The sequence below is a fragment of the Diplotaxodon limnothrissa genome, linkage group LG7, assembly GCF_057381915.1.
Source record: "Diplotaxodon limnothrissa isolate DT_005_m linkage group LG7, D_limnothrissa_male_GT1.1, whole genome shotgun sequence".
NCBI lineage: Eukaryota > Metazoa > Chordata > Actinopteri > Cichliformes > Cichlidae > Diplotaxodon > Diplotaxodon limnothrissa.
In genome coordinates, this window is record NC_140602.1 from 42,724,673 (window position 1) to 42,736,993 (window position 12,321).

Here is a 12,321-nt window from a genome sequence, read left to right on the forward strand (position 1 = left end):
GCCCTTTTTCCGCTTTCCCACAATCCACCGGCGGGTCAATCGAATGCTTCCTGCGATGCTCCGCAGTGCATTGTGGGATCTGTATTTTTATGGCTTTACGGGTTCACAAGGAATTTGGCGAAAAAAATGATACATCAAATGATCATCAGTAGATCTTTTATACATGCCGTTTATTGTATTTTTTTATTATTATTATTCCATAATATGTCATTGTTTGTCATATAAGTTGCAGGAACTACTCTCTTTTTATTTGATAGGTTATTTTTTTCCAGTTTATTGATTGCTTGTCTCTAGATTGATGGCTGGATGTTTTGTATTGTTTTATCTTTAGACTCAAGGGACAACTAGTGGGAATCTGAATAAAGAATAAAGAATGAGCAGACATTCTTATCTGTCTCTCATCAGCTGTCTATGAATCAAGATCTAGGCAAACCAATGACCAAACAAACCTTAATTATGTTAAAATAGCTGTTGAGCTGACTATAAATAAAAATAAAGTTGCATAGTTGCATACTATTGTTAGTAGCGAAGGCTATCGTATGTGGGAAATTCCCTCCCGAAATTACACTTTTACACCTACCATTCACTTCGCAGAACAGCATCACAGTAGCTCCCTGGTGCAGGCCCTGGTGCACAACTGAGCAGTTGGATAGATTCACCAGAGTCTCCAGCTTGAGAAATAGTTTGTTCTCAGATTCTCTGGTAACTTTTAAGAATCACCAAAACACAAGTTTTAACATTAACAGTAAGGAGGGTAACCCGTTTAGCCAGGTTGCAAAGAAAAAGTCACACCAGAAGAACTAAGATTTGAAGAAAAAAACAACAACAATAAGAACAACAACAAAAAAAACCCATGGGGTAAGAAGAATCACATGTACTAACAAATTTAAGTTTGAGGCGTTTAAAAAGAAGAACATTTGTGAGGTGTAGAACAAAGGATGCAGTACTTGTAATGGTTATGCGGTGCATTGGTGGAGGCGGGTAATTTATGAGGCTGACTGAAATCATCAGCCAGAGAGGGAATGCACAGAGTATGACTCTTTAAATAAACACTGTGGTCTCTGCTACAATAAATCTTTTGTTACTGAGTTTCTGATCATTTGCATTTCTTTCTAAAAGATAGCTTAATCATTTTGCATGCTGGTGTCACACATGTGTAATTTATGGCAGCATGACACACTATAAATGTACACACTGGATTGTTTTCCTCCAGGTCATCATACCACAATGGTCCCTTATCTTTTTTATTTTTTATGACTCAGGTATGTAATATCCATAACCAAATCATTTTGATAACCCTTCTCATGCTTATCAAAATATCATAACATGCAACAACAACAAAAAACATTAAAATGAAATGGTTTCACCCATTTTAATTCCCTTCTTGCATGATTACAATGTGTAATAAACGCAAATACATTTAAGTTTTTGAATAAACACAGTGCAAGTTAGATACGTACCCGTATTCCTGGGTACTCTCTCTGGGATTGCTTTAGGGCACATAAAAGCTGGTTAATGTAGGTCTTTGCCACAGTGGAAGAGCTTTTTAATGAGAGAAGGGAAAGCATTATGGGATAATAAAAGACACCATCAAATGAACCTTCATTTGATTTCCATTGCATTAGGCTTATTGACTGGCGTCAGTGCCAGGCTGCTCTGTAAACATTTCTTACAGAGTGGTCTGTGGTCATGTGTATGTACTTTACCTATGTATGTGTGTCCTTTTCATAGTGTTATGCAAGCAAGTCTTACACTAAAAGCATCTACAATACAGGCATATGGGGTCATATCTGTACAGGCAAACAAGCTCTTTGTTTTGGATGGTTAGTGAACAACAGTGAACATGTGTTGCCCGGCACTGATCAAATCGCTGATCACAACAGCAGCAAAACAAACAGAGTTTTAGTTGTAAGGCCTGTGATGTCATCACACTTCTCACTTATAGAGTTACAACTGAGGAAGTGGAGACTGTCAGAAAACAAATACAGCACCTTACACAACAGAATCTGTTACATCCCACATCAGATCTGCACACTGTTAGACATCTCCACATATGATACCACATATTTTAAATACTTCAAGGTTTTTCTACAGAAAAAATCCTAGATGTGCAGGAACCTCTATCCAACTGATCGTGGCTCAAGAAGTTCGCCTTGTTGGGAGTTCGCCTTGACCGAGACTGTTCGAGCCGGGGCTCGAACAGTCTCGGTCGTTGTGTCCTTGGGCAAGACACTTCACCCGTTGCCTACTAGTGGTGGTCAAAGGGCCCGGTGGCGCCAGTGTCCGGCAGTCTCGCCTCCGTCAGTGCGAGTGTGTGGCTGGGCCAGTGTCCAGCCACCAGGGTGGATGTGGCTACAACGTAGCTTGCAATCACCATGTGTGTGTGTGAATGGACTGGACGTGTAAAGCTCTTTGGGGTCCTTAGGGACTATTAAAAAAAGCACTATACAAATACCAACCTCTAATAAAGCTCTGGGCTTCCTCAGAGGAATAGCACCTAGCTACTGGTACACGTATGTGGATGATCCTCAGACTTCAGAGTAGCCACACCCTCAGACAAAAACTGGTCCATCCTAAGAACAAAACTCCCAAACATAATGCCAGATTTATAGGAGGAGTAAAGGAGGTCTTCTATTGCCATCTCTTATGTAGCAGGTTTGTAGAGAAACTCATGAGAATTTCTTCTCATGATATTATAGTGCACTTCAGACCCAGCCACACCCTTAGAGAAAAACTGGTTGATCTCAAGGACCAAACACAAACTGAGCAACATAGCGTATACTTCGCAGTGCATCAAGGAGAAACCAAGCAGTCACTTGTGAATGACCATCATTGAACGGAGGTGGTGACACCAGCTATCAGCCACCTACAATGCAGTCTTGAGATCCTTTCCCAGGTGCTTTAACCCCTACTCATACCTTCCCTGAGATGACCTCAATAGGGGCACAGTCTCTGAGTGGTTTCCCCCACAACCCCTGACGATGGTCATGACCAACATCTTTTTCACACTTTGGCTCATCTGATGACTCGCATGATCAATATTGGGTTAACAACCACCTCCAAGTGGAACAACCCACACTAGGGGGCAGTAGGTCACATCCTGTCATGTGACCTATTGAGGTCACTTCAGCCAAGGTGTTTTTGAAACAGAAGAAGCCTGTTGGATGAGAAGTGAAACATCTTCACAACTTAAAGTCTAGTTTCCTTCTTTTTTCACGCTCTTCAGAGTATCATAACCTGGATGAGTGACAAAGTTCAGTTCAGTGCTGCAGCACAAAAACACCACATAATTGTGACATATTTAAAGATATTTAATTTTGATGGCATACAAACAACACAGATAGCAAAAACCTGCACATTACAAAAAGTATATTATCTTTAAACATTAAAGTGCACATTAAAAAAAGAAACTCCAAACTAAAAAAATAAAATTTTACATTAAAAAAACAGATTTGCTGTCGAGGCTGATTTGCTGAAATTTCACGTTTGCAGAACATTCCGTGTGTTCTGAGAGCAAGATATTTGAAATAACTAAATGTCTTTGTCATGATATTTCTGTGATTTTTGAAGAAAGGGAACAGTCATTCTGTTTTAATGGGAATGCCTGAACATTTACAAAAGTAATGCAGCTTCCTCTGTCTTTCAACTCCAAAATATCTGTTGCTCCTCCCAGATTTGTGGCGGACGTTGCTGCTTCCTGTGCAGAAGATGCCAAAATACCTGGCTGATGCTGGACTTCTGATGGGGTGCCAGTTGCTTTTTGGTGTCCGTTGGGTGTATTACTGTTAGGTACAGAATCTAAAATCTCATGAGAGGCATTTGATGTAGTTTTCTCAGCACCGGAATCTGGAACATAACTATTTACCATTGTGCCACATGATAAATCCTCTTTACTCGTACGGGCAGATGTCTGCATGATACTAGTGCTCCTTACACCTCTGCCATCAGCACTTTCAACCCCGAACACATGCCCATCCCTCTTCCCCAGGATGTGCTGATAGAGAATCTTGCGAAAGGTATGTCTGAATTCTCGAAGGCGGTAGGCGTAGATAAAGGGATTCACCACAGAGTTGGCATGGGAGAGAATGATTGCAATGTTCATCACCCAGATGTGTGGGCGCTCACAGTCCTGGCAAATATGGTTGATGCAATTGATAATATGCACAGGAAGCCAGCACAGAGCAAACAAACCAACGATAATAGCCAGCGATTTTGCAGCGTGTACTTCCTTCTGCAGAATCGAACGAGATGAGCCAGAAGATGGAGTTTTCTGTCCAGGAGCAGGTACGTGTGCAACTTTGAGGCTCATCATTCGAAGCTGTCGGCGAGCTGCCATGAAGATATGGATATAGATGACCAACATTATCACCAAGGGCACCAGCACGCAGCCAAAGAAATTGAAATAGACCATATAGTCAAGGGGAACCACTCTCTCAAACAAGCAATGAGTCATTCCTTCAGGGCAGCCTTGGCTTTTGGTGGCAGTTGTAGTGGAGTTCCAACCTGTGTAAAGAAAACTGTGATTTATTGCCATTTTCATCCAAAAGCAAAATTATAGGGTTTCAGCTCAGCTCAGTTTTCCTCAACAATCTCCTCAGCAGTTAGGACCACTTAAACATGCTTAAATATGCAACTTAAACATGAAAACATGAATAAATAAATGTATGCATGTCTCTCTTGCCACTGCCAGTGCAGATAAGAACACAAGACCTTTCTAGAAATACATTGTTGATGCATTTATCCATTTACACTATACAATGCAATAGAATTGTTGTAATAAGCAGTGGGAAGATATACAGACAGAAGCGGGGCATCCTCCCTTACACAAGAATAATGTTTGCTTGTTTGCATCAAAATACCTCCTCTGCATGATTTTGACTATGTAAAGGAAGGTCGTTTCATGTTTCACACAGCATCAATTAAAAGCATTGACTCTGTGTGGGAATTGGCAAAAATCTTTCCCCACCTGTGTTCCAGCCAAACATCGGTGTCAGGCCGATGCCCACTGAAAGAACCCAGCACAGTGCAATGATGCCCTTTGCCCTCTTCCCTGTCACCAGACTGTTGTACCTAAAAGTTTGAACAGAACACAAACATGCATTATATATGCAGCCAGTTGCTTTATCTACTCTGTCAGTGATAGCATTCCCTCGAGACAAAGTCAATACAGTTTAAATGAAGAGAAAATGATTTGTGCGCTGAAGCATTAACACTTTATTCATTTAATAAGCGAAAGCAGGACTTCAATTGGCCCGCTTTAAAATGCACTTACAGTAATCTGATTATCTCTGCAGTGCTGATGCCCATTTGTAGCTATGGTAATTAAAGACAGCACTAATCAAGTGTTCAAAAATCCCTTAAAAAAATAAGGATTTCTTAAAATTAAAAATATATTGATTTCATTAGGGCATTGAATTTTTTGTACAACACTCCCGTTGTGTTACATAAGTGTAAATGAAACTGCTGTTGTTGTAAAGGACATTTCCATTTAGGTCAAGTTACTAAATGAAAATCACATAGTGGATGCTAATATCAAATAATTTTCATGCTGACATGTCACATTTGAGTGATATATTTTAGCTTTAAAGGTAAAGTACTGTGAAAAAGTCTGGAGCTACTGCTGATTTCTTTATATTTTGCTTAGAAAGCTTGAATTCAAGAACATAAAGTTGTCAAATACAAATACATTTATATATGTATTTCTAATGAGGTCAGCTACAAAAATAACTGTTCCCATAGGCCAGGTTTTGCCTACTAATGCTCTGCACCAGAACCAAACCTACAAAACCTTAATGAAGGTGTGGACATGTATTTATTGTGGCCGGCCTTGTTATGCATGTTTCTGTTTCACAGCAAAAAAAAAAAAAAAAACTCTTGAAGGATATTTAAGTGACTCATACAAATATGATTTATCAAGTTTTGCTGCAGCCAGTTAAGTCTAAATTTAACACTGGAAAAAAAGCTTGTGTTGTTTTAGTTGTGGGATTTATGATAGTTGGTGTTCATTTATTTGGAATGAGAGAGGGAAATGTCATCAGAAAGATAACACAGCACTGTAAACGCAGTGTAAAAGTTATGTCCTGTCCTGTACCTCTTCCCTTTCCCAGTCCTCACCCTGCACGTTTAGAGTCCAGTCCCTTTCTGCATTTCATTATTAATACTAGTATTTAGTATGTTGTATTTTTCAACTGCATTTTAAATTTTCAGTCACAAAGAAATGGTAATTAAAACATGATTAAAATGTCTCTACACATGCAATCGTCAAAAAATAAAACTGGAAATAAGGAAGAATTTGAACTGGTACAATTATATTAAGCCTGAAAGTCAATACTTGGTATCATTACCTTTATTCTTTATTCTTAGTTAAACTTTCTTGTAATTTCTTGAAGTAGGCTTTGGGAATAATTCTCCAGGCTTCTTGAAGGACATTCAAGGGTCTTTTTTGATAGTGTTGCATTCTATCCAGGTATGCTTTTACTGCATTGGCAGTGGGTTTGGGATTGTTGCCATGCTGAAAACTTAGACTAGTACCAATCAGATGCCTTCCAGATGGTACTGCATGGTGGATCAAAGTCTCATGGTATGTCTCTTGTTCGTAGTTCGGTGTCCAGCACCACTGGCAGTGCAACCCATGACAAAGCCTCTATGTTTCTTACAGATGGCTGTAGACTCTCAATGTTCTACTGCTCGCCTGACCTCCTCCATACATGTTGAAAACAACTTAAACCAAAAACTTTCGATTTGGATTCACCATTCGATAACCTTCTTGGGTAATTTGGCATATCTCAGCCCTTTTTCCCTGTTTCTTGACAGCCATTCTCCCACTGAGATCATTTTGGATGAGGCTTCAGTGAACAACAGATGGGTCAACTGAATGGCCAGAGAAATCTCTCAGGTTCTGTGTCAGGTTCTGGGTCTTTGCTCTGTTTTTTGATATTTCTTGAGGACATGACTTTCAGATACTGTTCATCTGCTGTAAATACATTTTTTGGCCTGCCACTTCTTCTACCTTTGACTTATGTCTGTGCTGCCTTTGGCATTTTTCACAGATCAGATTCAACTAAAGAAGTGGAAACAAATTATGTATTTTTCAATAGACTGCTAGAAACAAAGTGTCTAAAGATATGGCTGAAAATGTCTTCAGTAAGGGTTGATTTTATTGGCTCAGTGTTTAGCTCTCTCGGATCTGGATTTACTGACCAATAGCTGTCCTTACAGCAATGCACAGTGTGGTCAAGTCTCTAATGTTTTGTGAAACCACTTAGTGGATCCTTGATTACTGTGGTCTATGCCGAGCACCACACTCAGTCAGTAAATGAAGATTTTAAGAGGACCTCAAGTCTCTTTGCTATACTTCTCCGGATGCTTACCGGATGCCCGTGGTGGCTGTAATTACTTAAATCTTTAAAACAGATACTAATTAAATCTGGTTCTATTATGTGTTGACACAACACTGGTTTAGCTCCCGAGTTAGGTGCCGTTTTCTATGTTTCAATGATTAATTGTTATGAAAATGGTCAAGTACAACAACTGTTTGAAAACTGAGTGAAAAAGCAGCCATTGTCCAAAGAAAGACCAGAAAGCCTGGTAAAAATACTGCTCAAGACCGCTTTGAAAGAAATTACAAACAAGTCCCCAGGAGGACCCAGGACACGCTGGGGAGATTACATCTCTCAACTAGTTTGGGAACGCCTTGGCATTCCTACTCCCATTTGAGCACAAAGAGGTGACTCCGGAGAGGGAGGTCTGGGCTTCTCTGATTAGTTGTCACGCCGCCTCAGGTAAGTGGTAGAAAATGAATGGATGGATAAAAGCATTGGAAATATAAAGAAAGAGGGTTTGCTCATGTCTTTGCACAGCACTGTATTGAAATCTTCATATGCACAACTTTTGATGCAGGAAAAGAATTAATTCAGAAACCTGATTAAGGAAATAGAAGTTTGAAAATCACTATGAATTATCAGTATACCCAGCATCACCTTGCATACACTGACTTAACTGTCTGTGTATTTTTGACTGAGATGTTGCATGGCCAACCTGGTAGCACTAGGCTTCGTAAAGCCTCCTAATAACTACATGATTAGTTGTTCTCTGGTCATTGGTGCTGGGGCTGTGTCACATAAAGACACAATCAAACTGTTATGCAACCGCTTATGCAAATGCGTCACCTGCTTTGGATTATGGCTCGGTGGTGTGTCAACAGATGTGTTGCAGAAACAAGGAGCTTTGTTTTAAGCTTCTAAATAAATGATCCATTAAAGAGCAATACTATTTGAATGCTGCTGATTTACATGAATGCTAATCATGAAAGCTTTAAGTAGATTTAACCAGTTCACCTTCAACAACACTAACTCAATTAAGCCTGTCGAGCGATGGAGCAATGTTTGTCCGCAGCTGGACAAATTAGCCTTCAGTTAAAAATAGGATCTCTCTATAATTTAATGCCCTTTGCTACACCACTGCAGTGCATGTGAACATTTGACATCTGCTGCTGATTCTGCAGCTGGAATGTATGATATCTCAGTTGAAGTTTCATTACTTTCTCTCACCTGAGTGGGTTTTTGATTGCGATGTAGCGGTCCACAGCAATAGCCAGCAGACTAAAGATGGAGCTCTGAGTGAGCACGAGGACGAAGCAAGCGATGAACAGGCAGCCGTAGAAATTTGCACAGAAACCAGTACTGAAAACATCACAGATTCAAAAAGGGTGTTTATCACTACAAACCCTGCCAAAAAAAAGCAACAGTACATTGTGACAGATCTTGTAGTAAAGGATGCAGGTAACACAAAATTTGTCTCATTTCCAAACTGAATAAGAAGGAAACAATACCTAATAGCGATAGCGAAGGGAATCGCCAGCAGTCCCACAGCAATATCAGCGATTGCCAGTGACACTACAAAGAAGTTGGTGATGCTCTGCAGGTTGGAGTTGAGGCAGACAGACCAGCAGACCAGGACATTCCCAGCCACAGACAGGCAAGCAATCACCAGCTCCAGGCCAATATAGACCAGACTGCTATTCGGCATGGTTGTTTTATTCCACGTTTTTGCTTTCTTTGTGCCGTCATCCCACACACTCAGCTGCTTCACATGTTTTTAGACTAAATACCTGCTCGCCAAACCACATGGTATGACTGAACAACAGAGCGACTGTGTCACAAAAGGACAGCCAAGGCAGGAAGTTCCCACCACAAGCCAGTGCACTTTGAGGTCTTCTCGCACCCTTTGGCGTCACAAACCCTGCGTCAGTCTGTTTGTCTTCCTCTTTCTTTTTGTGTCTTAAAAAAATAACAATCTCTGTTCTGTTGGGTAAACTTGGTCACAGGTGGCAGTAGAATGCACAGGAGGGAAGTTTCCACAGTGGCTGCAAAATTAAGAGCAGTGTTCTGGAGAGAAAGAAAGAGAACACAGTATCTCTGTAAAAACAGATTGCAGGCCGTACACATACACATACAGGATTTGAAAAAAAAAGAAACGAAAAAAAAAAAAGCCATTTATCTCTAGAAGACAAGGGGGCAGGTGTTTTTTTTAACCATACAGGGCCAAAGCAGACAGCCCAACAATGGACCTTTTATTTTAGGAAAGATTTCCCAAAACCCTTCTACGTGCTAATCATTCCCCAGACTGGCATGGTTTCCTATGAAGTCACTGATAATAACGCAAAATAAACCACCCATAAATTTCAAAGAAATTGTTCTATTACTGGATTTTCTTTGCTGGGCGTTTTACTACATTTCTCGACTCTGTATGTTAGGTCTATTATAGGAACACATTACAAAATGATAACCTTCAAAAATAGACCTGTATTCAGTTTGCTGAGGTAAACCACAGGGTAGTGAGAAGGAGAAACAGGTCAAGGATGCACTAAGCCTGGAAAGCAGGTAGTGCATTATTGTTCTAATAACTAAACTCGTTGTAGAAGTTCGTGTGGAAGCCTGCTTGGAATTTTAATGAGATATTGCAGATTAGTGTGTTGAACCTTTTTTTCTTCTTTGTAAAATGTTAAAACACTATGTGTGGGGTGAACAAGTACTGGTCCAACCCAACGGGCTTAATCATTTCCGGACTGAGTTTATAAAAAGACTGATAATGCTTGTGGCTGGAGGCCACAAGACTAATTTTGCATAAAGCCCAGAGAAAGTAGGGAAACCACCTAGCTCAGCTTTGTCTAAGACCAACAATATGCCTTACAGATTAAAAAGCTCACTTATTAAACTACTTTATCTCATTTCCTTAATCAATGCACAAACCAATACAAAATTAAATGAAAGGTGTGTTGGTTGTACTCTCAGCTTTCTTTTCCAATGGATTCTGGGAACTGTGGTGCATTAAGTAAAATACATGAGATCTTATAACTTGGACCCCACATTCCTAGGACAAACGTAATTGGAGATGTTTGAAAATAATTCTCAGGTGGCTTTGTGTCTTGTCACTATAAGTGTCTAAGTCCTGTTGTAATTCTTCATGGCATCAATCTAACAAGCTGCTGGAAATATTCTTCAAAGATTTTGGCCTATGTTGACACAATAGCATCACACAGTTGTTACAGATTTGTTGTTTGAAAATCCATGATGTATATATCCTGTTCCGCCACATCCCAAATATGATCTATTGGAGTGAGATCAGGAGACCGTGGAGGCCAACTGAGTGCTGCAAGCTCAGTTGTGTTCCAGAAATGCATTGTCCTAATGGGAGAAAAAAACTGGCTCAGATAAACTGCTCAGTCTCTCTTCCACTCGACCTGACATCAACCTATTGATGAGCTTTGTGTTTTGGTTAGGTTGAGGTTAATAAATCATTTTATATTTAAGTAAACTTCTTGCATGAATTCCCTCCTTGTCATCTACTTTGAACCAGTTCGTGTTAACCTACTAACTTAGCTTGTGGTTTGCCAAATGCTTATCTAAGTTGAACTGGGTCTTGAGTACAGCTAAAGTAGTTGTGGTATTTATCATTGTGACAAATATTCTATTGAGTTCTACACAAGACAGCATTAGTTTGGATTTGTTGTTGTTATTATGTGGTTGATGATGGAAGAGACCAGCATTAGTATTGTACTTGGCTGTTTTATATATATATATATATATATATATATATATATATATATATATATATATATATATATATATATGTGTGTGTGTGTGTGTATATATACACACACACACATACATATATATATGTGTGTGTGTATATATACACATATATATATAGTAAATGGAAAATGGTAAATGGCCTGTATTTGTATAGTGCTTTACTTAGTCCCTAAGGACCCCAAAGCGCTTTACACGTTCAGTCATCCACCCATTCACACACACATACATATATAGGTAAGTAAGTAAGGCACAGGAGTGCATGCATCCTCCTTTGTATGCTTAATTGTCTGATCTCAATAACAGACCAAACATGTTTTCTCTTCAGTGTGACAGAATGTGGTTGAAGACAATGTCTTTGGAGAATTTCCCTGTTTTCCAGGAAGCTCCCAGTTTCTGGTTGCTTTTTGGTGCTGGTAGAATTGCATAAATACCCACCACAAGTATCTGTCTGAAGACCAGGGTTAAGACGAGGGTTAAGATTAACTTATACTGAATAACTAGGATTAGGGAGCATAAACTCTGTGACTGGTGCTTCACTATTGTATTTTTTCTTGTGGGTTTCTGGCCTTACTAAACACATGGCTGGACTGATCTTGTGGTGTAACTATGTTGCAAAGTTAACCTTGAATAGTGTTGCGAAATATTTAGCTTAGTAATTTTTGTCTGGTAGCTTTGCGGTAGACCCCATTAACTGCTTTGATTTGCTGTGAGCTTTGTTGTAGCTTGGTTCCCTCTTCGTTGGTGTCTTGGACATTTTGGTTAGCGTGGAAGTTTTTGTTTGTAGGAACCTTGTTGTGTGTTACTGTGGTTGATGCTCATACTTTAATTCCAGCTTTGGTTGTCTATTGCTGGAGTTTTGGCAATGCAATGTTGTGTTGGTGTGTATGTGGTGTTGGGCAGTTCTGATGAGATCTGGTGCTCATTTAGGTAGCAACGATTAGATTTTCACTTGCTGTTCCTAGGGTAATTGATTTTTTTGCTTTGTTTTGTCTCCCCCTTGTTGAATCAATTTGCAAGGATAGATTTGCTATCTAGAGCAGATACTACTTGGACTACACAGTCACGTGGTTATCGTTTGTGGGCCTGGTTGTGTGGTTGCCATTTTAATAAATGGAGATGTTTTAATCTTGCCTTCTGTTATTGCTTTTTCTCTTTCCAGAATAATTCGAAATGCCAACAAGGAGCCTTCATGTTTTTTGTTTGTGTTTGGTTTTGTTTTGTTGTTGTT

At 39.6% G+C, this 12,321-nt stretch overlaps 1 protein-coding gene across 1 annotated transcript; it reads right to left on the minus strand.

Moving 5' to 3' along the window:
• Positions 1-3,544: 3,544 nt before the first annotated feature.
• Positions 3,545-9,126, minus strand: adora2ab (adenosine A2a receptor b). The gene is made up of 4 exons (XM_085358117.1): positions 8,831-9,126; positions 8,550-8,681; positions 4,967-5,070; positions 3,545-4,503 (listed from the first exon to the last, which is right to left on the minus strand). The coding sequence occupies exons 1-4, from the start codon at positions 9,025-9,027 to the stop codon at positions 3,545-3,547; spliced, it is 1,392 nt and encodes a 463-aa protein (XP_085214243.1). The 5' UTR covers positions 9,028-9,126.
• Positions 9,127-12,321: the final 3,195 nt, after the last annotated feature.

What these genes read in the sequence shown, in the direction of transcription:
- adora2ab (XM_085358117.1), bottom strand. Translation starts at nt 9,027, where the DNA reads ATGCCGAATAGCAGTCTGGTCTATATTGGCCTGGAGCTGGTGATTGCT. An exon ending in CCCTTCGCTATCGCTATTAG is followed by an intron (nt 8,682 to 8,830) that starts GTATTGTTTCCT and finishes TGATGTTTTCAG; the next exon opens with TACTGGTTTCTGTGCAAATT. An exon ending in GCAATCAAAAACCCACTCAG is followed by an intron (nt 5,071 to 8,549) that starts GTGAGAGAAAGT and finishes TCAAACTTTTAG; the next exon opens with GTACAACAGTCTGGTGACAG.